Here is a 27,642-nt window from a genome sequence, read left to right on the forward strand (position 1 = left end):
CTATTTTGAAGATTTTGAGTAATCTCAGACAGAAAGAAGAATCTGGAGGGAGGAGATGATGTCCACATCGAATTATAAAGTCCAAGTGCTATGAGTCTTGGTTTTCCTACTTCACAAGTCAAATTCCAAATGAGTACAATTCTGTAAATGCATCACAGTATTTGCATTTGCTCAACTGCCATGAAAAGAGCCACAAGTAGTTTTGCTGATATGCCCATAAAAATTACTGATCCACAAACATTTTATTAGTTCACTTTAGTAGTCCATATGTCTCTGTTAATCCCTTGTGACCCTTCAACAGCCCAAGTCAACAGGTGGGAGAACCAAGTTAGCTCAGTGTTTAAAATCTTTCTGGACTGATTTCCTGAGTGGCAAGTGGATCTTTACATGTCTAGTTTCTTTCCAATGTATACATGTTTGGACATTTGTTAGCGTGTACACCTTTTCAGATTGTTCTCCCACAATAATAATGTGTCTTTTTCATACTGTGTGCAAATATATGTATTTTTGTACGTATTTTTTGCTTAAGATACACAGTTTGCCTTTTTCGTGCTGCAGACTGGGCTGCAAAATTCTGAAAAGTACACATTTCATTGGGAAGTTGAGCAGATACAAAATTGGTATACGAGAATTTGAGATCTGCTGAATTTCTTCTACCCCTTGTATCACAGCAGAGACCCAACTTCTGTTCTCTCAGACTTGTGCCTTCCAGCCCTCAATGGCATTTTCTTGCTTCAATTCCGACAGACACAGAACAGGATGAAACTGATGGCCGACAATTATGATGATGATCATCACCACTACCATCACCATCACCACCACCATCACCACAGATCTCCTGGGAGGACACAGCACTCAAATCATAGACCCTCTCCAGAACAGGTCAGTCACATCTCTTTTTTCCTTTCATTGCCTTCACACTTACCCTTTGGCCATGCCAATTTTCAAGATAAAATAAATGTTCAGAAGCAAAAATAAACAGTATGAGTGATATGCTCTTTGAACTGAAACTAATAGCTTTGTGATTTATTTCCATCACTCAGAGAGTCTAAACGTTTTTCTTTCTCTTTCTGTTTGGCTTTTCCTTCTCCTTGTTATGGTTTTCTTTTCTTCTTTTACTCTCATGGCATTTCTGAAGAATCCCAATTCAACTACTAAAAATAATGTTCCGGAGGATTTTTTTTTATAAATGGACTATAGAGTTTTTGTTTGGATAGCTGTTCGATTTAAATATAATTTATGACAATTGTCTTTTTGAATCCAACCTGGCTATGAGAATATAACTGAGCTGAAGCTGTACACTATTATTAATGTGATATTCATATTTAAAAGTAAATTTTCAGATACATTTTGACCTTTTGCATCAAATTATCAAAACAGCAGTGCATTTGTGGCTGCTTCTGATTTTATAAAGCAAACTTGAAATATAATAGAATGCCTAGAATATTTTCCTTCAGCTCCATGAAAGGCAGTCTAACACTGCTTGACTTTGCCAAACACAAACAGAGGAAACATTGAGAGTACCTGGCCTTAAGGGGAAGATCCAGACGGTTTCTTATGCATGAAGTTTGCACAAAGAGGAAGACAGAAGATTGGCATATCCGTACCATGTTGCATGAGAAAGGAGCTATTATGTTACATCAGCTGCGGGAACTTGCTTATTTTCCAGTCATGATGGATGTTGTTAAAGAAGGAAAGGTTACTGGGGCCTGAGAGGAGTTTGGTCTGTGGGTAGGACTATGGGTTTTTTAAAAAGTTGGCATGTGACACAGTTGATAGAAAATCCATTTTCCTTAATATAAAATGAGGTATTTATTAGAGCTGAGCTGAAATGCCTCTCCACTCTCACCATCTTGTTTACATATCTCCTTTGAGCCTTACTTTCAAGATTTAAAAAGTACCTTTAGTATGGACAACACTTTGAATTCAGTTATGTGAATAAAACACCCACTTATTATTTGAGGGAGGGGGATGGAGAGGAAGAAATTGAACAAGAAACATGTGGCTATGTGAGGATGTAGGAAATAACAGTTGTATCAGGGATATTATAACATTAATTAATTTTATCATGTCAAGAATCAGAAATATTTTAAGAGAGCACATGAATCTTGTGGAATCAGAAAAGATCATGTATTTCAAGTTATTTCATAGTGGGACTATACAGATTTGTCTTTTTGGACTACAGCTTCTAGGATTCCTGATGCTGTCTTGGGTATTCTGAGAGATGCAGTCCAAAAACAAAGATTTGTGCAGCTCTATTTCATAGCTGAAAGCTGGATGGATTTTGTCCGAGAGAACTATCTGAGGAATACATACAGAGAATGATTAGCAACAGGTGGGGATGATTTAGGCTGTACATTTCACCAAAAGTAAACTAGTTGAAATGACAGTATATAACAAAAGGGCATATTTTCTCAAACCCAAAACCAAGACCTATCGGAAATGGGGAAAAAACACTCCAAAAAGCAACAAAACCAGCCAAGACCCATCGGAAATGGGAAAAAAACAAAAAACAAAAAACACCCACAAACCCCTCAAGACCCATCACAGCACAGAAACATAACCCCCCAGCTCAAAACCACACTGCAAAAACACCCAGAATACTTTTTTAAAAGCAGAAAACAGCACCTTTCCTTACAAGGCAGCCCAAAGCTTCCCTGCAAACACACACACACGCTCTGAGAAGCAGAAGGAGGCAGTCCCAAGTCTACGACAACAATGCACACTCTCTAACTGCTTGGGCGAAAGAGCTACAAAGAAGCAGCCTCGTTGCCACCTACAGTTAGCAATTTGATGTTCCCGCCTTTTTTCTCTGCCTTTTTCTGTTCATAAGTAGAAGCTCCGGTCACAAGTCAAAGCAAAATTTCGCAGCCGGAGCTGGTCGTAACTCAAAATGGTTGTAAGTAGGGATGTTCGTAAATCGAGGCACCACTGTACAAATGCCTCCGTCTCTATTGACGGGCTCCTACCACCATTTTGAAGTGAGCCTCCAAGAGTCACACTACTCCAGCTCATATTCTTGTTGGAGGGGTAAGGTAACAAGGTCCTGTATCATGAGCAAAATCATAGGAGTCACTATTTAATAGCAGTGATGGCCCTGAAGGAAAAAAAATGGAATGGTGTGAGGGGAGAGAACAGCATCAGATGGATTCATACCTCAAGACAGAAAAACAGGTGAAAAAATGAACAACATATGTTGATCAGAAAGTGAGCCTAATGCAGGTCATTTAGTTTTGTCTCAGCGTTACTGAAGGTCTACAAAACTTTATTTCCTACACAGTGAAGCTTCCCAACTATTGTGCTCCTCTGTTAAAGCTCTTTAAAACTGCACGTCTAGGCATCATTATTGATGTGTTTTTCCTGACCTTGCATGTTTCTCACAAACTAGCTGAAGATTAGCACATTGTCAGAATTTTTGCAAGTGGCCTGTACACTTTTGAAACATAAAGTCTTTTCAGGTCACAGCAAGTAAATATATTTGTTGCAAGAAATGAAATCCCATATGTGGCAACCAGTATGTCAAAAATCTTATTGTCTTCAGGATGTAGAAAGCTTTCATAGTCTCAGGGCCAGTGGTTACATGTTTGACAACTCAAAGCATCCGTTGCAGGCAGCAGACAATAAGGCAAGAAGGGGATGCCTTATATAGTGTTTTTTTAAAAAGAAAAAAAGCTGTTTCATGAGATGAGCACATTAATATCACTAAGTTTACTTAACTGAAGTTGAGATGTTAATTCTTTGCACTCAAGGACATGAAAGGCATCTATGACAAGTCTTGTCAAGTGGGGATTTTCCAGGGAAGGGAGAAAGGCACAAAAGTTTAACTCATGAAGACTGTGTTACAGAAGTGTTCTTAACTCTACCTTACATCACTCTCTAAAGATTTTAGCCCTGTGTAGTGTCATTCGATGGCCATTCAGTGTTGCAGCCATTTACTCTGACTGCTTCCTATGGCCTCCTTTATGGTAAGCTTTACGGTAATATACTTGTTCCACATAACAAACATTATTATTTCAGTAATAATTCAGAAAAGTAGCATTATTGTAAGCAAACCAAGACTGAAAGTTTTGAAATTCTTGCACTTTGTTAATCTAAATTCCATTGATTTTGACAAATCTTTTGTCTTTGTGACTGATATTGGATTTAGTCTCTTGATATAATTTTGAGCCAAGAGTTGCATCAGGATATGCAAGAAGTGCAAAAGCTGGTGAAGAACCTAGCTTTAATCTGCACATTAGTTCATGAAGCACATATCAGGCCAACACACATCAAAACTTACATTGCTATAGTTCATCAAACAGCAAATCCTATTAATTAGAAGTCCTTCGGAATATCTAAAAACTGATGCAAGGATTTAAAAAGGCTTTTCCATGGAGTCTTTTCCATGGAGTCAGGTACTGGTTAGCACATACTGTTTTTGATGCCATTTTTTAAAAAAATCCATTAATATCAAACTGATTTTACAATTGTTATTCCATAATTATGGGCATGGAGAACACCACACTTTTTTTTGCTCATGTAAGTATAGCATAAATGCCCTGATTATTATAGTGATTGAAATTTGTTCCTGACCTAACTCACTTCCTCTGTTATTGCTTTCCTTGCATGGAAGCAATATGTCCAGGGAGGGAAGGTTCCTGTTCATGAGGAAGCTCTCTATCTGAGCAAGATCCTTGATTTTCAGATCTATCCCGGTTTACTTCTGTTCATTGCTACTGTTGGTTAATATGGGGGAACTTCATTTTTCAGTTATACATATGGAAATGAAAAAAATATTATTCAGAATAATTATTAAAATTAATTATTAATAATAGGGCAAGGTCTGAAGTATGAGTACAGAACACCATATAAAATACCATACAACTATTCCATAAAGTGGCAAATACTACTTATAAAGTGAGAAGGGAAGGTTCATAGATATATTGATGGGCAAGGCCTTTCCACTGGAGATGTCCTGTGACACATTCCAAATTTTGGGCAAACTACCCTGTGTTATAGCTTTTTAAATGTCTGTAGTGAGTAGTGGCTAGGCCACTAAATGGAAGGGGTAAAAATGGAATAAAATAAAATAACTAATGGCCATACATCTGTGTTGAAAAAGGAGACAAAGACTTTCTCAAGATAGCATTTTCAAGTCCTAAAATAGCAGTCTGTGAAGCAAGAAACAATGGATTTGATTGACCACCAACAAAAGAAGATCTGTATCAATAAATTATTACATTCTTTAGAAGGATTTATCGCACATTTTTGTGCTTTTCAAAAGCGAAACATTTTCTTTATACTGCTGATGTGTCTTATTTAATTTGTGATATTTGCAGCACAATTCTGTAGATGCTGATTCAGAAGTAAGCATTCCTCTTTGGGAAGCATGTGTTGAATTACAACCTTATTCCATCTATAATAGTTAGAATTTTTTTTTCCGTGCAAATCATTCACTATCAGATCGTATAATCTGTTTTCAAAGAAAGTAGCAACTGAGTAAGAAATGTTTTCTCATATTTTTGGATTATTTGCTTGTGAAATGACACCATTGCTTTGTACACATCATAATATTTTAATTGATAATGTACATTTTCATAAATGAATTTCAATGTGTTCAATTGCACCAAAGTAACTGACTGTTTCTTCTTTCATTCCCATGCCAACACCTCTCTCCATCGTCTAACATCGGGCTTACAGGATGATGAGGAGGGTATATGGGCATAACCGGTTCCTATAAACCAAAGTTCCAGTTTTGTTTTGAGGGGTGAGATACTGTTTTTCTTCTATATTAGAAACAATTTAATATTGTTTGAATTTTGAACTGCGTTGACAGATAATATCTCATGGAAGTAAAAAAAAAAATGAATTGGATCAAGATATGCACCAATGAGGAAGACGTTGGGGCCTGCACGGCCGTGCTCACTAGGGAGTCAAAGGCGGCCGTCTCCCAAAAAACATCCTTCTAAAGTCCTTGGGTGGGTACGCTGCTTTCCTGATTCCTGTCCCCCACCCAGCCATTGGTACCTCCCTAGAATAGCGTAGGGCATGGTACAGTGGCTTGCAGGAGGAAAGAATTGTCACCCAACTTCCTGTTGTGCGAAATCTCTTTTTGATTCATGTTCCCTCTGGGTATCCAAGGAGCCTTTCCATCTGTGGAGTTGCAAATAGGATCCAGTTCTTTTTTTCTTCTGTTTTGTTTTTCTAGAATAATATGTGGTTCTGAATAGTTATGGCTGAATATTTTAATGAAATTTATTTTCATCTACAAATTCAAGTTGTGGCATTATTCAGGCTCAATGTTAATCTTATTGACAAAAATATATTTTGCTTATTTTATGCATCATCCCGTTGCCTTCAGTTTATATGTTCGTGCTGAAGATATATAAAATGCACCAAGGTGTTGTTTGTTTATCGCGTTCATCTTAGCTTACCTATGGCTATCCCATTAGAAAATAATACACTTAAAGAATTTATGGGGGAGCGGTTTAGGGAGAAACAGTCAAAGCAATTTTGTCATGCTCAAAAATAAATTAGGTAGGCTCAAATTTATAAATAGGGCATTGCATGTCTAAAGTTATACATTCAATGTATGATTGCCATTGTATGTCCATACACTGCTATGTGTGTATCTTCTTCATATGTGTGAGAGTCATTTGTCATAATATATGTTGGCTCAAATGCCTTGACTTTGGGTGGAGGGTCCAGTGGGAAGAAGATACTACCAGCTTGGAAACCATGGGGCCAAAAAGGCTCGTCTCTCACAGCCAAACCGTCTCTATTCTTCCTCTGAACTCTGTACTCAGGGAGGCAGGGATTGCTTCATAACTGCCAAGGCACTCAGACTGTCTCTTCAGCTTCAAAACTGGGAGGAAGCCTAGTATTGCCTTACTGTTACCTGAGGACAGTACTGTAGCCCCCATGGCAAGTATGATAAGTGGCACCATTGAGGTCTTCAGTTCAGGCACACAGAGTCCTATCTTTCCTACCACAGATCCACATAATATCTATAATGGGTTGCAGTCTTTTTTTTCTTTTTCTTTTTACTTTTAATTAGTTTTAACTCTATTGATAAGGAGCATTACATAAAATTTGGTATCTCAAGCCTGCAAAAAAAAAAAAAACTTTGAAGATTACAGCACAACAACCAGTTTGTACTGTGGCAATTAAAGTTGCATAATAGCTTTAGAAAGTGGAGAATGGGTGGGGTTAACGTTCCCTCTGATTTTTCACCAACAACACTGGGCAGAAAGCCCATCCCACATGCACAGAGTTCCAACCACGACCAAAATGAGCAACAACACTAACTGCGGATGCACAGCACCAGTACAGTGCTACACACCCGTACACCCTCCTAGCTTAGAGGGAATATGTCATCTATGCTAAAATAGCACAAAGAAAGAGATACTTTGGAAGTAACATGCCAGAGTTTCTCAGGAAAACTGGCTGGCTTGATATCAGAGAAAATATAAAAGATGTACATTATTTATCAGGAAAAATGTAAGATATAGCTATCCTGTGAATCAAGAGTTTCCCTATTTTTAGGCAAAGTGAAGTGATCATCTCAGGTGGCAGGTTTGGATTGTCATGTAAGAGCAACATTGACTCATCATCACTCATTTAATGTGTTATTATTGTGTCTTTTGCACCCCTAACAGCTGTGATATCTTCTTTCTTCTCTACCAGACACCTGCTTGGTTTTGGATACTATGCAATTTGTCTTGTGGAGGGAGGGGTGCTTGCAGCTATACCTTAGGCGGCAAAGTGTCTTAGTCAGCTTTTGCTTTGAATACCCAGTACTCATGTACCAGTGTGTGATTTAAAATTGTATATGTGCATATGCATGCATTTGTGTGCATAGAAAGCATATAGTTTCTGGAATAACTAAGTGCTCAGACAGACTTGGACTGCAAATATCCCAAATAGCTGTATTTCAAGTATAACAATTACTATTATTATTATTAAAAATAATATAAATGATGTCAGTTTACTGTTGTGTTCAAAGTGGTTATGTAACAGATGCTTTCTCATTTACTTTGTGTCTAGCAGAGAGAGTTACTTTTGTGCACTACTACTGCCAGAATCCCTCTGCCAGCATGGTTACTAGATTCTGGAGCTGTGGTCCAAAAAAGTGATTTTTCCAATTGGTACCCAACATGCCCTTGGTCTCAAGCATAATATTCAAATTACACTTGCTACACTTCCAGCACGTTACTTTGTACACTTTAGATCAGGGGTGGCCAACCTTTCACCTTCCCTGGGCCACATTAGAAGATGAAAATTTGGTTTAGGCCGCACATACATTTGGTTTGGGCCACATGGGGAGGCAGCCCTAGCCATCCTCCACAGCCCCGCTCCAAGCGCGCTTACCGGCAGCTGCGATCTCAGACAGCAGAAGCTGCCAGCTTTGACTCTGGCAGCTTTATGGGGCTGGGAGGGGGTCCACCTATTGACGGGGATGGCGCAATGCAGTCACACAGCCCCCCTGTCCCCTCCCCTCCCACTCCTTCCTTCCTTCCCTCTCTCCCTCTGTACTGTTGTGACATGGCCCGGCCACATTCCAGCCGCAAGTGCCGGCAGTGTAACTTGAAACTTTGGAATTTCTTTAAAAATAAAAAATTGCACTGGGCCGCATTACGAGCTGACCTGGGCCGCATGCAGCCCTCGGGCCATGGGTTGGACAAGCCTGCTTTAGATGCTGCTAGTTCTAGTTCTTCTTATTTCATTTGTGGTAGAGGAATATTATTTTGTTCCATCTGTTATGAAGAAATATTCTTGAGAAAAAGTCTTGCTTTGTTTATATAACCAACCAACAAACGTTTTCCATTTGTTTTTGTATCATATTGCGGACGATTATAAAATACATTTATTGGTGGAGACTTTAGCCATTTTAGCAGAAGTTCCTTCTGCTGTTTGCAAGCCACACAGTTTTCAACAGTTGTCAGATTTTACTTCTTATATCCGGTGTGCAGATGTGCACAAATGCATACATACAGTAGAACTTTGTTTACTCTGCAGGCGCAAAAGTATTTGGGCAAAGCAGCCACAAGGCTTCCATTCCTTTGTTTAGTTGCCAGTGTAATTTACATGATATTGTTTTATTCCAGGAGCCTGATAAATATCTCTTTTACTATGCCAGCAAGTGGTTGGGATGGCTCCAAAACTAGAAACAGCAGCTTTGCTTTCTCCAGATCCTTCTGAAATGTAGATGTTGAATTATTCTGCAACAATGAATGTGCAGTTTTCATAGTTGGATTTAGACATTGGTATTTGCGAGAAATGAATTCCCCACCTCCCTCAGAAATACAAGCTAACATTTATTACTCATGAACGTCCCATTTGTTTTGTACATGTGTTCAGTGTTCTTATTGTTATTGTAGAACTTGGTCCTTTGTATCTGATGCTGCATCTAAAATTATTTTAAGGGTGCACTGTTTATAGGAATTCTGTCTGCCTTCTATGAGATTCATGTGCTTAATTTTAAACATATTGTATGCCAGCTTTGGCAATGAAGAAAGTGGAATACAGATGCTTTAAGCAAGACAGAATGTCAAGAAATACGTTATGACCACAGTCTAGGTTGTGATTTGTAGGCACTTGAAAATAGTGGTATAGTGATAAATTGGGAGAAGCAGGCACTCATTCATGACAGTACCAGTGGCCACATCCTCAGCACATATATATGTAGCTAGATATCTAAATGCCTATATTCTATCGCTTAGGATTTTCTGAGCATAACCTGTGCATAAGTGTGTTACTCATACTCATAGATGCCCCCTACTCGCAGGAGCAAGGTGAGATATCAGCATGATCAGTATGGATATATATCTTTGCTTGACCGATCCTCGCATGCGAGAATTAGATACTGTACTCTAATTTTCTTCCTCTTGCCAGCAAGGGGACCAAGGACATTTCCTGGCACTCTCAGCAGAATTTTTTCCTTCTGATTGGAATGATGTTTAATGGGAAACTCAGTGTTTTAACAAAAATTACCCATTTGGTGCAAATGGGTATAATCTGTGACATTGTGTAGATTGCAAGAATTGCTCTTATCTACTATTTCTACTACTTTTACTTGAGAATTCAAAGCATGGGATAGGTTTTTCCCCCTCTTTTTAAGTTGTCCACCAGTTTTGTTTTGTTTTTTGTGCTCACTGTTTGTGCTTTACTTCTAAAAAGGAAGATACTGGAGACATTTCCTACTGATTGCAGATATGGCAGGGAAAGATCTCTTCTCTCCTTCTCACAGGGAGTTGGGGACTTTTAATGGGCTTGAAAATTCATTATCAGTGCACCTTGTAATATTGAGACCTCATAAACTGATGAGAATCAGGAATTTAGAGAGTACTTTACATTCCTTGTGAGAAAAATAGAAATGTGATGTGTCGGTCTATAATTCTGTTTCTATTAAACAGATGTAGCTGAGTTTGTTTCTGCCATTGGTTAAAGTACGAATGGATATGCACTAGTAGTAAAATTTGGATTTGCCATTTGGTTATAGAATTACAACCAGTTAGTTTCGGAATTCAGAGTTATAAACCTTCAGAATTTCCAGATGTATGGAATTCCATTACAATTAATATGAATGCTATATAGCCATTATTTTCCTCTTTTCAAAAACACCAATAGGCAGAACATTTTTAACACCTTCTTGTGATTGTGTCAAACAAAAAGAGTGCACACCAACAGTCAGCAGTACCTACGTATTAGGAAATGGCCGTCATGGGCATACTGATTGAACCCTGAATAGTCGGAATGCCAAAAAGAAATGCCAGTAGCATTAGGGGAGCAGAGGACAAGTTGCACTGGAAAGTGGGCAAATACCTTGGGCATCTCTGGCAGGCAGATTGAAGCAGGAGGTAGCTTGTGATGGGTGGGAACTGTGCCAAGAGCATGGAGCACAGTACAGTAGAATGAGTGAGCACAATTCTTGGAATAGCTGTTGGAAGAATAAAAGAAGCAGAAGGATAGACAATGCTAAAGCAAAGCAAAGCAAAGCGTGCTGCTTATATACCGCCCCATAGTGCTTCAAGCACTCTCTGGGTAGTGTACAAGTTAATTATGCAGGCTACACATTGCCCCCCCCCCCAGCAAGCTGGGTACTCATTTTACCAACCTCAGAAGGATAGAAGGCTGAGTCAACCTTGAGCCAGCTACTTGGGATTGAACCCCAGGTCATGGGCACAGTTTTGGCTGCAGTACAGCGGTTTAACCATTGTGCCACGAGGCTCTGCTAGCCAACTTTCCATCATATGCAGCGGCCACCAGTGAAGAAGGTCCCACTAGCACTGAAGAGTCAAACAGAGCAGGAAAACAACTTGCAATTTTCTTAGCACCCCAAATAGCAGTTCCACACACATACAGTGGTGCCTCGTAGGACGATTCCCTCGCAGGACGAATAATCTGCAAGACGATTGTTTTTTGCAATCGCTGTGGCACTTCACAAGATGATGTTTTCTATGGACGATTTTCGCAAGATGATGATTTTTCCCCATTGGAATGCATTAAATAGATCTCAATGCATTCCAATGGGGAACCGTGTTTCGCAAGACGATGTTTTCTATGGACTATTTTCACAAAATGATTTTCCCCCCATTGGAATGCATTAAATAGATTTCAATGCATTCCAATGTGGAACCGTGTTTCGCAAGACGATGTTTTCACAAGACGACACTTTTCGTGGAACGAATTAACATCGTCTTGCAAGGTATTGCCTGCTGTTTAATTCATGAGTCCAAGTGGATGGCTAGAGCATACTCCTCCTTCTTCCACAAGGAGGCAAACCTGTCATAGAGCATGTCCTCTAGCTTGTTGGCCAAGGCCCCATTTCATGCCAGAAAAAAAATGCTGTTCTCCCTCTATGGAATCCCCAACCCACCTGGACTGTCCCCTCATTATGCCCCCCAACATGCCAACCAAGGCCTGGAACATTGGGATCACCTGGACAAGGATAACTGCTGCACTACATGTGTTGCACTCTCAAAGCTTCAGAGGATATAGACTACTTAACACATAATGCTTGACTCCTCTCTGCCTAGAGGAGCAGCACTCTTTCAAGTAGGTAGAAAGTGGAGTTCCATCCATTTGTCACATCATGGATTAAGTGGTGTAGAAGCAGTCCCATTTTTCTTGCCTCTGCTGCAACAGCTCACTGTCCCAGACACTGCGGTGAAAATGACCTGCCACCTTCCTGCCCCACTGAATTTTATTAGGTATGCATATGTCTTCCATACCCTGCAAAACACCCTGACGGTTGAGAGCAATACACCACACCCCATTCATCTTCCCAGCCTGCAGTGCTGCCACCATATTCACCCCATTGTCTGTGACAAACAGATCTTGCCTTTCTGTAGCTAGACTCCACAGCCGTCTCATGCCCCCTCAGAGCCTCTTGAATGTTGTAAGCTGTGTGGCTGCCCCTCCATCACAGCCACGTTCAACACAGCTTATCTGTATCTTGTCGTTGTGTGTTGCCCTATGCCTGATGCCTCCATTTCCCACCAGGGTCCTGTCAGGGAGAGATAGGCCTATTTTGCACTCTGGCTGCTCCAGATGTCACTTATCAAATCTACCACGTGTGCCCTGGCCAACTGCTGCTGTACCATTTGCCTGACACCATCTTGCAGTTGAGGCTTGTTTGGGTGACAGTTGGTAATGGGGTGCTAGTTCTGGCACAAACCTACAGAAACCAGTGTTCTTCACCGGAGCAAATGGTTGATCCTTCAGAGCCATCATGTCTCTTAGGCAACAAGTAACCTTATCAGTTCTACATTTGCAGAAGGCCTTTTCCTTCACCCCTCCAAATTCCTTCAGGATACAATGAAAAATAGGTTTTACTTTCACTTTTTCCTCTAGCAAACAGAAACCTAGCCTTTAAAAAAAAAACTACAGAAGTAAATGGAACTCTCTCTAAATGTTAGGAAATATTATTACAGATATTGAGAACTATCAAATTCATATCTGGATATATTCAGAACTATCTGAATATGGTGTTTTTTTTGGTAAATTCCAAATATTACTACATTCAAATGCACGTCCCTATTAATTAACTTAAATTTATTGTACAATAAAATGTTGTGACACGATTTTCCCCCACAAAACTCCAGCTGACCTGACAAGGTTATAACTGAATATGGTGCACACTTCTTTTTTGGCCTCTCCATCATATATGTTCAAAACTGTTCTCTGGGGTTATTGTGGCCCTATGAACGGGTAAAACATCATTGATTACAGATGTATTTGGGGTGTATTACAGCTATAGCAAACTAGCTTCGGTATTCTGAAAAGTTGTTGTCTCAGGAACCTTAAATTCTGTGGCCATGATCTAGAAGGAGACATGAGTACATATCATCTCACACACACACTTGAATTTCCGTTAATCTTTTAGAAGTAGACCTCAGAGAACCTTCAAACATCTCCTATAACCTGTCCCAGGTTTAAGAAATTATTTGCAATTTGACAGAAGCTCTTTTAAACGAGAACTTGAAGGTGGGAGAGGTGTGTATGTGAACTAGTGGCATGGTATTTGTCATCCAAAGCTCTTGACTCAAGATGAGTTTAAAGAGCATTTTGTGGGTTCTTTGAAATGATTGTCTAACAAGTAACTATAACAACAACAAAAAAAGATGCGAGTCCAGAATCTTTCTCTCTCTGTGTGTGTGTGGATCACATTGTGTGCTGAGTACAGTATTAAAACTGAACAGATGGTTTCAGCTTCTAAAATGTAAAGTACCTCAAGGGACTCATGAATATATTGGGCCTGATCTTCTGCAGACTCCAATCCAATGAAAAGAATGACTTTGAGAAGCCAAATGTGTCTTGTGTATAATTAAATTCAGTTCATATTATCTGAATGACAGACTCTTTTATATTACTGTAGGGACATGTATACATAAAAGGAGTAATGAAAATGAAAAAGGAGCCATAGATGTCCACTAAAAAACCACAACTGTTTGTCTATTATTACATTAAAGAATGGAACTTTTAATTCCAGGATACTGTAATTTATATGAAAAATATTTGTATCCAAAGTATGTTTCTCTGTGTTTGTTGTGGTCTGCTTCTGAACAAAAAACAAAAGTGCTGAAGAATGCTGTAATTTACATACTTATAAATGCCCCTTAAAGTTTCCTGACACATTTGTTTTGCACACAGTAAGTTGAATTGTGTCACTGTTATCTTCCTTCAATCAAGAAAAGAACACAGGCAAAACGATTCAATACTGGAGAAGTAATATAGAAATGAGAGATTACTATTGATATAAAAGCCAAAATAGACAAGAGGGTACAGCCATTTTCAGTACCGTTAAACACTTGGACATCCGTCAGAGAACTGTCTGTTGTTGTCATTGTATGTGAAGATTTAACCTGGGCTAGGTCCTCTCTTCGGAAATCTCATGGAAAAGGCAGGAAGTTCAATTTAATAGCTACAAGAAGCATCTAAATCAAAGATTTAGATTTAGATGCTTTGACTCTCCAAATAACTTCCGAAATCTACGGACCGAATAACCATTAGCCCCACAGATCAGCGTGATCACAGTTGTCAGTACTTGATAATGTGCATTTGACTGTTTTGTGATGTTCAGCGTTCCACAGCTGACTTTACACATAGTACCAGTGGATAAAAGTGATCTGTCACCTAGAAAAGTAGTTTTAAGTACTGGCCCTACATTTCAGGCTCAGCTCAAAAGTAATGTAAAAATCATAGTTTCCTGCTGCATGAACAGATTCACATATTCCTTCTTCCATACTTCTCCTCTCACGTCATTCTCCTTGACTTTTGTTTTTATGACAAGTCACTAGGAAAAGAGGGAGATTTAATATGAGGTGCATTCACTCAAAGAAGCCACAGCCTTGTGTTTGCAACAGTTCAACAGGGCTGTTAATGATCGGACATTTTAGAAGTCACACATTCATAGGATCGCCATAAGTCTGAGATGCCTTGATGGCATGTAACACCAACAACAGTTTACTGTTACAATGAAATGTGAAAATTATGGCTCCTGCAAATCACAGTTTCTTGCTCGAGATAAAGTTACAGATTATATTTTGCTTGTTTGAGCAAACAATGATTAAAAGTAAGCAGTCCCACTCCCCTTGTCTGTACACAATGGTGACTGTGGTTAGTTTAGAATTAGAAACGAAATTTCCAGTTTCCTTACAGATAATCTGGGGGGGAAAGGAATAGCTAGAACAGTGGTTCTTAACCTTTTTGAAAGAAATGCCCCCTTGAGCCATTGAGGAAGTTATCATCGCCCCCCTCCCCATGGTGATGATATTTATTTATTTATTTATTTATTTATTTATTTATTTATTTATTTATTTATTTATTTATTTATTTATTTATTTATTTATTTATTTATTTATTTATTTATTTAAGACACTTAAATCCAATGACCCCTGAAAACAAAATTCAATTCCAAGAAAATGAAATGCCCCCAAAAAGTAACATTTAATAATTTAGTTGCAAGCGAATTTTAAGATGCAAAAAGAAATACAGCATAAAAAGGGCATAAAAACAAACCGCAATGCAGGAACTAAAAATTTCAAGACAAAAACTCTGAAACTAAATTAAGATTGGAGTAAAATATATATTCATGCACACTGTAAAAAGGCTGCAGCCATTTTCACAGGTTTGGCTTGCTCCAGCGCCCCCCTACCGCCCCCTTCTGCTCCAGCGCCCCCACACCGCCCCTTTTTGTTCTACTGCCCCCCTGAAAAATGAAATCGCCCCCTGGGGGGCATTATCACCCACGTTAAGAACCACTGAGCTAGAATACCAGCTTTGCTTCTTCTAGTAAAACGTGGAACAACATCATGTAGAAATGTCTGGTGGAAGGACATGTTTTGCTAAACAGCACTAAGTACAGTGGTGCCCCACATAGCGACGTTAATCCATTCCAGGATTAACGTCGCTATGTGAAATCGTCGCTAAATGGAACAAAAAACCCCATAGAAACGCATTAAATCCCTGCCTCCCGGCTCTCTCCGAAGCACCCCTCACCCCCGTCTCCGCCGCCAGGCCGCCGGGAGGAGGGCCGCCGGAACACCTGGGCCTTGCCCTGCCTCCCGGCTTTCCCCCAGCCACCCCCTCATCCCCTCCACCACCGCTGCCAGTCAGCTGGGGGAAGATGAAGCCGGCATTTCAGCACAGCTCCGGAGGGGGGGGGAATCCCTTCCGCCTCCCTTTCCGAAGCCGACGCTGAAGCCGACATTTCAGCACAGCTCCAGAGGGGGGAATCCCTTCAACCTCCCCTCCCGAAGCCGACGCTGAAGCTGGCATTTCAGCACAGCTCCGGAGGGGGGAATCCCTTCCCCCTCCCCTCCCAAAGCCGACGCTGAAGCTGGCATTTCAGCACAGCTCCGGAGGGGGGGATCCCTTCCCCCTCCCCTCCCGAAGCCGACGCTGAAGCCGGCATTTCAGCACAGCTCCGGAGGGGGGGATCCCTTCCCCCTCCCCTCCCGAAGCCGACGCTGAAGCCGGCATTTCAGCACAGCTCCGGAGGGGGGAATCCCTTCCCCCTCCCCTCCCGAAGCCGACGCTGAAGCTGGCGTTTCAGCACAGCTCCGGAGGGGGGAATCCCTTCCCCCTCCCCCCCTGAAGCTGACGCTGAAGCCAGCATTTCAGCACAGCTCCGGAGGATGGGGAGGGGAATCCCTTCTCCCTCCCCATCCGCCCGAAGCCCTGCCCATCAGCTGCGTGAAAATGGGGCGTAGGGGGAAAATCGCAAAGCGATTTTTCCCCATTGAAAACATCATTTTGCGATCGCAAAATCTTCATCGGTATGCGGATTATTCGTTAAACGGGGCACCCATTAAGCGAGGCACCACTGTACAGCACTTTCTTTTTCCTCTGTCAGAGTGAATAGCAGCATTTTAAAATATAGGACAAAAAGGAAAACAGGCGCTTGAAAACATCTTTCAGGTGCAGGCTAAATTTGCTCTCCTGCCTGTGGTGAGTCCAGTAATTAAAATTCAGCCCACTCCTATCTGGATTTCCTAGACCTTTTATTTGCATTGCCCTGTTCGTGGTTTTGTTGAGACTGACTTATGTAAACTTCCAAAAATAGATAGATTCTGTAGATTAGTACTTTTATGTGTCTTCTGTAAAAAAGATGACTGAATAGCTCAGAGAGCTTTTTGTTAGCTTTGGCTGACGTGCCAGCTATGATCTTGTTTGGAGAAACATAGCCCTTGCTTCAATTTAGTTATCTATTCTCTGGGAAACTCACAGTTGGATTTTGAGATCTTCAGAGAACAGCCTCATGTACATCCAAGATGTAAGGACAAGCAAAAGGACATATTCATTGGCTGCTCCCAGGCTATAGAACTCTGTCCCAGCAAGAGTACCTTGGCCCTCTCCCTGTTGCCACTCGACCAGCAGGCAAAAAAAAAAACTTGCCTTTTGACTAGGCCTTTGGAAACTGAATGCCCTGGTGCAAAATATGTGTTAGTGCACTACACAATTTTTTTAACCAGCTTTAATGTTCTTTAACTGGTCCTAGTATACATCAAATTGTACTCTATTACTTTAATTGTACTTTATTATTGTGATTTTTGTTGTGTGGTCTTCTAGTTATTTGTAAGACACCTTCTTAATGTTTGGAGCAAGTTTTTTTCTGAACAGATAAAGCAGGTTGCTGATACTTACAGTATAGCCAGGACTAGTTCATGGACTGAGGTGGATGGTAATGCACACCCAAATTTCAGGGTGAGGCCACCATTCCAACTATAGGAAGCTCCAATACTTAGAGTTTCTCCCACTTCAAAGAAATAGTGTTTCTGACTATTTGCAGCTCAAGGGGAAGAATTTACAAATACCTATGTGTTTGTAATATATTAGCTTAGTATTTAGAGATGGGGACGAATATATAAAGGATAGGGTTTTCTGACAAATATAGCTGATTTGTTAAATATTTGTTGATCTGTATTTGTGGGTTCCAGAGAACCCCACGAATATGAAGGGATGAATATTTACCTGTTTTTATTCGGCCTTTGTATTAAAACACAAACAAACAAAAAACACAATTAAGGCAGCCACCACCCCACACAGCCACCCAGTATCACAGCCTACCCGCACCTCTTTCCTTTCCCTACATTAGCCCTCACCCCACCCCCACTGACACCCTCTTACCTTAATCGCTCGCAGCCACAGCATGTAAAAATGGAGACTGGCCTTAAGGGAATCCAGGCTGCCCTTTGCAAAGATGGCAGCTGCAGCTTCCTAACCCTAAATGAAGCCACAGCTGCCATCTTTGCAAAGAGCACCCAGTCTCCCTTTTTACATGCCATGGCTGCTGAGGCCTTATGGAGCAGCTATTAAGGCAAGGGGGTGTCAGTGGGAGTGGGGGCTAAGGTAGGAAAAGGAAAGGGTGTGGGGAGGCTGTTGGGGAGGCTGGCTGTTTGTGTTGGGTGGCTGCCTATCAGCTTCTGATCAGCTGATCGGCAGCCAGTAGGCAGAATGGGCTTCTGTGCCGTGTGGTAAACTCTCACGGGGGGCCAAATTGTGGATGAATAACTCAGATGTCCAGTATCCAATCTTCACCAAAGTTGGCAAGCATGTTGGGGAAAGACATAGGAAGCTCCATTGTGATTCTGGAGACTCTAAGTACCTGGGGGGAGCTTTCTTGGGGGGGTCTTCCTTGTGACTATATAACTCAGGGGTCCGTGGTCCAATGTTCACCAAACTTTTAGGAGTTGCAATAAAGCATCAGATGAAGTATCCCTGAAAATACGGTGTGTCTAGGTCATCGGGGGCCAGTGTTATAGCCATTTAAAGTGCAGATGAATTGATCAATCGATTCATCAAAGAATATTCGTATATTCGTATTCGCTCATCCGTTAATCTTGACGAATAACAGATCAAAACGAATCACCATTTTTAAAATTTGTCCCCAACTCTATTAGTAATATATTAGCTTAGTAATATATTCATTGGCCAGGGCTATTTTATTCCCTTGTTTTCATATGTAGCTGGGTTCAGTAGCAGAACTGGTACACCTCCAGGAATGTCTTGAATCTCAGGATGTGGTGGAATTAACTGCTGCTTTTCCCCTTTCATTCACCTTGAACTTTGACGTGATTGCATGTTTGAGAAAAATGCTCTGTACAAATCCCTGCTATGAAAATCTCTGTGATTACAAAGGGTGTTTCCCATTTACCATATTGTTCACTGCTGGCACAAATCCTGCTGAAACATAGTTTGAGAGATGGCTCGTTTTGCTTTTCAAATATAGTAGAAATGTTAAAAATGGAGTCTTGGGTGGGCTTCTGAAGTCAATATTTAGATAAGATGAATCCCGTTTTATATAGTTTCAAATAATTGTGGCTTTTTAAACTGTGGGGTGTTCGTTTTTGTGTGGATTTTGAAATGGTGACATGAAATGGAATTCCTTTGGGTTTTGTGTCCAAATTTAATACTAGTTCACACTTCTTTAATTTATTACATACTTAGGGAATGTAATTCCCAGTTATGGTAAGAAAATATATACAGTGAGAGTAACTTTAAAACCAAATTCTTAGGGACTATATTAGGCTAAAATCTGAAGAGGAGGGCAAAAATTGTTCCCTAAAATTGAAATCAATTGGAGGGAAACTCCCCCTCCAATTCTTTTTCCAAAGTTTAGTTTATTCTTGGCAGCATAGTGGTAGGTATTCTCTCTCTTTTAAGCGAAGCTCTTCTTAGCTACACTTTCATCACCTCAGCTCTGCTGATATAATGTGGTGGTCAACATATTTTAAAATATAGAATACCTGGAGGTGAAGTCGGCAGTGACCAAGAGGAGCTTTATTATGATTCAAAGTAAACATAAAAAATGGCTGCTGTCAACTAATTCCAAAGAACTGCTTGAAAATTTTTCTTTCCTCAAATTTCAAAAATTCACTCACATTTGCCACCGGCAAATGAGAAGGGAAGGTGAAGTTAGGGAATAAACCTCCATAAGTCTTAGAATTTGAATTACACTGACACTTTTTGTTGTTGTTGTTGTTAGATTCTAGTCATTTTTAAAATGATTGCTTTGTTTCTATAAATAGAAACATTGTCTCTGGAACTCATGCAGTTGTTTTTGCTCATATTCATAAGCACTATAGATGGTACATGATTTTTAAAAACCCAGTGATTTCAAAATGGCTTTTGTGCGGGGTGAAAGTTACAGGTCCTGTTTTTGAAAACTTTGTATCAATAGACTGTCATAGGAAGACTGGGAAAAATTGTTGAGACTGAAGTTATAGTTTGGAGGTGATAACCTTTGACTGTAAATGACTTCATTATGAGGTGTGGTGAATCTAGTCCTCTTAATTATAAAAGAAAGAAAGATGCAGATGTGTCCGTTTCTGGGTTGGTGTTGGTTTTTGTTTAAAGAAATAGCTAGGAAAGACTAAATTCTTGATAGGAAGATAATTTAGGGTTGTTTATAAAGAAATTATGTTTGCAGAAGATTTGGCAGGACAACTAACTTTTGGTTTGAGCTTCTTAGTACACCTCCCTTATTTTTTTTAAATCAAATAACATGTTTTGATGCTATCTGTCAAGAATATATGAAACTGAATTGTGACATACACACATGAAGGAAACTGGCATTAAATAACAAATTCCTTTTCCTCTGATCTTGCTGCTGTAAATATAACACTGTAAAATTTATAGGAAACGGTTCTTTTGGTATGGGTATATGGTTTGGGAGAAGAAATAGTTACCGTGGTTTGGAATAAAATGTGGGATACAAGAATATTGAAATCCATGTCTGTAAGAAGAAAAGAAAATTGTAATAAATTAGTTTGGAGATGATATTTAACTCTGGTGAAGTTAAATCAAACAGATATTAATTATTCTACATTCTGTAGGGAGAGAATGTATGTTTAAATATATGTGAAAATATATTTAAATTGTGGCAATTGGTTTTCAAGAAAATAAATGAAATAACTATGTTAAATTTAAAGTACTGAAATAGTACTTTTTCAATATTTGCTTAGGAGCAATGTAATTGGACAACTAAAGAATTAATTTCAAATTTATTAAGAATGCTAAGATTGATGGTAGCTAGGAACTGGAAAATAAAGTACAATTGTCAATTAAATGAATGGTATAAAGAGGTTTGGAATATAGTTACCAATGATAAATTGATGTGTAATATTAAAGTAAGGAAGAATTTATACATAAATGACATAGTAGAATACCTGAACTCTCATAGTCTCCACCCTCCAAAATTACATCAAAGACATATTTCTATCCTTCTTTATGCGGACGATGCCGTGCTTTTAGCAAGAACTCCAGTCGGCTTAAAGAGAGCCCTTAAGAAATTTGCAGACGACTGCAAAATGAAGGAATTAGAAATACTTATCAAAAGACAAAAATTATGGCCTTTGGTAGAAGACAAAAGAAAAGGTCTTGGACTATAAATGGGCAATCACTCAAACAGGTTTCCTGTTTTAAATATCTAGGTATGGCCCTTCAATCCACTGGGGACAGAAGGGCTGATATACAATATGCAGCTATCCAAGGGGAAAAAACAGCAAATGTCATCTTAGGTAAAGGTAAAGGTTCCCCTTGACAATTTTTGTCTAGTCATGTTCGACTCTAGGGGGCAGTGCTCATCCCCGTTTCCAAGCCATAGAGCCAGCGTTTTGTCCGAAGACAATCTTACGTGGTCACATGGCCAGTGCAACTTAGACACGGAACGCTGTTACCTTCCCACTGAGGTGGTCCCTGTTTATCTACTTGCATTTGCATACTTTTGAACGGGTAGTTTGGCGGGAGCTGGGACAAGCAACGGGTGCTCACTCCGTCGCGTGGATTCGATTTTACGATCTGACCCTGCAGCACAGGCTTCTATGATTTAGCCCGCAGCGCCACCACGTCCCCACAGCACCACCACATCCATCTTAAGGTTCTACTATTCCAAAGGGGGTCAATATATTCCAGCAGCCCAAAAACTCTTTCAGGCAAAGGTAGTTAGCCAAATGCTCTACGTCACCTTTATATGGCCTCCATCTAGCTGCTTTGATCCGATAAAGCGGGATCAGATTAAATTCCTTAGAGCAATTCTTGAAGTTCCAAGAAGCGTACCAAATGCACAATTTTCATTTAGAGACAGGCTCACTAACAATGGTAGCCAAAATTACACTAGCCTCCCTTCAGTACTGGCTTAAAATAAATTATCAATTACAGGGATTAACCCATCTACTTCTAGAGGAAAATTTTCAATTGAAGTGGTTGAAAGCAGTCCTAAACAAATTGCAAGTTATGGGCTTCTCTCCACAAGCAATACTATGCAATGGGATGAAGCAAAATCAGCCCTTAAACAGAGAATAATGGACATGGAAAGACAGGTAGATCTTGGTAGATGCCCCAACTTTAGAGCGATAGACATGCACAAATATTGCCTGCTCCCCATGGCCTATTTATCACAGGTTGAGACATATAAGTTTAGGAAAGCCTTTACTCTAGCTAAATGTGAGGCCTTTCCCTCAGCAGTGTTGGAAGGCAGGTTTAAGAAGATCCCGAGGGAACAGAGACTCTGCCCTTGTGGATCAGGTGAGATAGAATCCACTGAGCATATGATGCTCTGATGTAATAGGCATAACAAGATTCAAGGAAAATATATTACATCTCTCTTAAAAGACATGACAAGCCAATCAGACTCGGACTACTGTAACCAATTGTTAATTGATCAAAATCGGATTACTACAGAACTGATAGCGAAATTTTGGGCAGCATGCCATAGTAGCCAGAATAGATAGCCAAACTTAGACATTGGTCTTACATTGTTATATTTATAGTTTTATTGGTTTTTGCTTATTTGATTTGGCTTTTTGCAGTATATGTCAGTACTTGAAGCTCTGCATTTAATTTTGTTTTATGTATATGGCTTGATGCTGTAACAATAAAAAGTAAAGAAAGAATTGACAAATATATTTGTATAGATATTTGGGGAGAATTTATTGATCCTGTATTAATAAAAAGGAAGGGATGTGTACCTTTTCCAAAGTTGAAGTTGCCACAAAAACTCTTGATTGTGTGGGAGATGTCAAAATTGCTCATAAGTTTTTACATCTGATAATTGCACCTTCTAAAACTGAGTTTTGAATAATAACGTAAGAGCAACCATGCTGGATCAGACAAAATGCCTATCAAATGCCATATTTGGTTCATGCAGTGACCAACCAGATGCCTGCAGGTAGAGTGACCAGGCGAAAGAAAGGATAAGATTCCTGTGGCTTTAATGATTGTTGAGAAGCAGAAATTTCAATAGGTGTACCTTTTAATGAAAGCCACATCTGCTAACATCTTCTTCCCACACAGCAGTCAAACACTGTCCTCTTCTTCATCTGGTCACCACCATACCTTCAGGAAGCCTTCAGTCCAAATGTGAAAGCAATAGCTGTTTCACAGCTTGCGTTTAGAGGCATACTACCTTGAATGCCTATACCCATCATGAGAAGAGACCACTGATAGCCTTATTAACCATTGTTGTTGTTGTTTAGTTGTTAAGTCGTGTCTGACTCTTTGTGACCCCATGGACCAGAGCCTAGACCTGGAACATTGCCCCCATTTGGTGATGTAGGGACATGTTCGATTATTCTATTGTTTCCACAGAAAAAAACATTTTCACCCATGTTCATGCAACTCCCATAAACTGCTGCTTGCAAACACTGTTGTGTGAGTAAGAGAAAAAATGTTCATGAAAAGCACTCCATGTCAACTCACTTCCACTTTTTCTCCTAATTACCAGTCTAATGTCAAGCGTTGTGGTTAACATCTAATCCTCTACCTCTTTGATCCCTTGGTGTTTCTTTGATGTTTCGGAGACCCCTTTCCTCACTGCTGTTTAACCCCAGGCAGTTGGATTGGTACCAACAAATATTTTTATATGTTTTCCCTGCCATTGTGCCAGGATCAACCGCCAACTGAGAATTGCCTTCCATTGATCACAACTGTAAGATTCATCCCCACTCCCCACACAACATAGCACATTGTATTTTGATTTATGTGAGGTTTTTAAACGCATGTTTTGGGCTTTAAAATGAGTACATTAGGCACCAATGATACCCTTCTGTGAATTGGAAGGGCCTTCAGTCCAGCAGATGCTTTCTCGAACAGAGGGTGGGATTTTTTTTAACCCATTGTACCAATTGTCCCAAGCCTCTATAGGGTGGTGGGTCAAATGGTTTCCTCTACTCTCCTATGAGGTGAAATGCATCTTTGAATCCAGTCCATCATAATTAAATAACCAACTGGCTCCCATTGAGGCATAAAGAATGCTTGATCACATTTCCAAAAAGAAAAACTCTGTGGAATCAGATGAATCCAAACTATGCTAATACTAGTGGTATCTATATACCCTGTTTCCCCAAAAATGAGACAGAGTCTTATATTAATATTTGCTCCAAAAAATGAATTAGGGCTTATTTTGAGAGGATGTCTTATTTTTTTCATGTACAGCAATCTACATTGATTCAAATACAGTCATGTCAGCTTCTTCTGGTTGCTGCACAAGGGTGGAGGCCGGGGTTTCACTCAACTGGGGCTTATTTTTAGCGTAGGGCTTATATTATGAGCATCCTGAAAAATCATACTAGGGCTTACAGTATTTTCAGGTTAGGTCTTATTTTCGGGGAAACAGAGTATGTATTAGTGGCACATAAAGAATGGTGTGGTGTTCATTTCTGAGGTGCAGGAAATCATCATGACAGCCCACATAGCTGTGTGGCCAAGAACTGTTGAAAAATTAATCCAGCGGTGTTGATCCATTACACACCTAAACAGGGACACATGCCTACAAACATAAAAAAAATTAATCCACCCGAAAAGACAGAAGAATATGTTGTAATAGCCAAACAGTAGAGAAACAGCTGAAAAAAGTGCCAAGCCTCTGCTCCTTACTTCCTCCTCGACTATATCACTGAAAAGACATTCAAGAATTTCACACCTTCAAACACGATGGAGGTGTGTTGTTTATTTCTGTTTTATTTCCTAGATTTAGATTATTCAGCTCAAACATGTGCATAACCAAAGGTAAAACTGATGTGTCATGTAATATTTAGTGTTAAAATTGGGTGGCTGTTAACTTAGATGGCTTGAAAAACATTGGACACATTTCTGGAGGACGGATTTATTATTGGGCACAGTGTGATTTTCTTAAATGGAATTGCTGTGTTAGGGCTAGGAGACCTGTTGCCCTCTGATGTTTTTTGGCTGGAGCTCCAGTAGCCCTAACCCTAACCAACGTGGTTGATGGTAATGTTCCACAGAACTGTTTCCTTCCATGTTGTCATGCGTGTAACATATGGGGTTAACACAATATCTCTCTGTTGTAGTATTTCTGTGTTATCTCTTTGGAATCATAGTTTGATTCAAATGTATTAATCAAACCTTCTATTCCCCCCCTTCCAATTTGGATGGCTCATTGTTTGTGCTAGAAATAGAAAATCCTGAATCTTTATTAAACTAATGAAACTGCAACAGGGTAGGGTGCAAGCTTTTAAATTTTCCCAGGACTTTTCATCCATCGCCTAGAGATGGTAAACAAAACCAGCAACAGAGCAGCAAGGGGAGCTGGCTTAGAATGTGGGAGGAGGCAACAGACATTCAAATGAGCTTCTCTTTGGTGCTGAGAAGGTTTCAGGTTTCCTTCCCGATGTCATATTTGTTCCCAGACACCTTATAAAATGATGCCATGGGAAGGTGAAGTGTGGAACAAGCAAGTTTTGCTACATTCTGGTCAGCTCTTACTACAAAAAACTAAAGTGCCTGTCACCATTAGTTTCAATTCTCTCAGTTGGTGTTGCTCAAATCTATTTTAATTCCATGCATCCACTTCTGGAACATTTTGGTTCCTAGCACCTTCAAGCCACCATTATTTGTTTTCATAAACTATTAGAAAAAATTCTGAGGGAAGGGACTGTAAAACATTAGAAAAAAAAATCAAAGGCAGCATGACCATTTTATATACACTCTTCTATTCAGTAAAAAATTAATCAGAAACTCTTCTAAAGGGACAAATTTAAAGGGGAAAAGACATACCTACCATATATTCTCTATATCCAGGGAAAGGACCAGTTTTCAGATATCTGATGTACTGTGGATAAACCTGCATCTTGCTCCCTGCAGCTCCCATTCTAGCTCTCATTATTCCTGGCAACAGCAATGCCCAATATAGACATGTATTTATAGGGTAGAGGCTCTGTATGGTTGCGTGGGGTGGAGGATCTGAACAATTGGGCTGAAATCCATAAAATGGGATGACAAAACTTATTAGTCTTTCAGGCACCACAAGACTCTGGTCTTTTTCTTTCCTTGGGCTTCTTTCCATTTGCTGATCTTAAGGTTCCATCCTATATGTCTGAATTGGGATATATCTGCCACTTTAAATAACCATTTTGGTTTCTTCCCGATGTTCCTCTTTAAAAGGTTTCTGTATACTGGTTGCACAGGCTGCTACTACTGTGTTTCCCTGAAAATAAGACAGGGTCTTATATTAATTTTTGCTACAAAAATGCATTAGGGCTTAGTTTCAGGGGATGTTTTATTCTTTTCATGTACAACAATCTACATTTATTCAAATACAGTCATGTCATCTTCTTCTGGTTGCTGCACAATGGTGGAGGACGGAGTTTCACTGAACTGGGGCTTATTTTTGGGGTAGGGCTTATATTATTAGCATCCTGAAGAATCATACTAGAGCTTATTTTCAGGTTAGGTCTTATTTTCTGGGAAACAGGGTATGTGAATCCCATAGCCAGGGATTCTTTTTTTTCAGTTCATAGTATGATCCCTTCAAAATAGAGCACAAAATAATGGCTAAAGTCAATTGCTATAGTGATGTCATTAATCACAGAGCAGACAAACTGGGAGAGTATTGACTTTTCAACAGTTCTGTCCTTTGCAGTTCATGGTGCCGGAGATGGGAAACAGTTCTTTTCTGGATTATGAAGCCATGTTGGCTGTGGATGTATAGGAATTTTAATAGGAAAAAGCAGAAACAAATGTTTCACATCTTTGCTTTGTGCAATGCCAACAGGGGTTCAACATCACTTCAAAGACATGGTTCTGTGGTTCCTTGCCATCACCAATGCACACCTCCTGTGCTTCCCAATGGAAATCTTCTAAACAGTAGGTAGCTTTCTTCAGCTTGGACAGTCTAACAGATGCAAAAGAAGTGCAAAAAGCATGCAGTGATTGATTTGCTAAGCATTTGGAAGATATAATTGGTTGCACCTACAGCAACCAATTTCCTATAGCACCCTATAAGCTTTCTCTCCAGTAATATCACTAAATGTGTTCTGCACAAAGCTACTGAGGCTGAGATATGTACAGGATGCTTGGAGTGGGCTGTTGCCATCTAAATGTTTGAGCTTTGCCACTCTTGGATCATCACATCAAGCACAACATAACCGATGAGCTGGATTCAGGAAGTCATCAGTGTGACTGTTTATAAATATTTAACAAGCTATTTATTGGATAAACAGATGCAGTGGTTAAGTTTTGAATTAGAACTCAATTGTCCAAATCCCTACTCAGCCATGAAGCTCAGTGGGTGACCTTGAGTTGTTTAAAGGGAAGGAAAAATGAGTGAAGAAGAAATCATGTATCCTACTGTCTTCAACTTTTTGGAAGAACAATAAGTAATCATAATCATTTTTTTAAAAAAATAGCAAATTATTCCTT

At 39.8% G+C, this 27,642-nt stretch overlaps 1 protein-coding gene across 28 annotated transcripts in view; it reads left to right on the top strand.

Annotated features, from left to right (window-relative positions):
• ERC2 (ELKS/RAB6-interacting/CAST family member 2) overlaps window positions 1-27,642 on the top strand; it is an 817,272-nt gene that overhangs the window by 631,073 nt on the left and 158,557 nt on the right. For all 28 annotated transcript variants that reach the window (XR_013541661.1, XR_013541663.1, XR_013541666.1 and 25 more), the window contains 2 exons: window positions 748-882; window positions 5,680-5,746. Coding sequence is in view for 1 of the 28 variants with exons in the window: in XM_078385331.1 (XP_078241457.1) it covers window positions 748-882; window positions 5,680-5,706 (162 nt within the window). In the remaining 27 variants the exon portion in view is untranslated. The remainder of the gene's footprint in view (window positions 1-747; window positions 883-5,679; window positions 5,747-27,642) is intronic.

This window comes from Pogona vitticeps, chromosome 2, assembly GCF_051106095.1.
Source record: "Pogona vitticeps strain Pit_001003342236 chromosome 2, PviZW2.1, whole genome shotgun sequence".
Classification (NCBI taxonomy): Eukaryota; Metazoa; Chordata; class Lepidosauria; order Squamata; family Agamidae; genus Pogona; species Pogona vitticeps.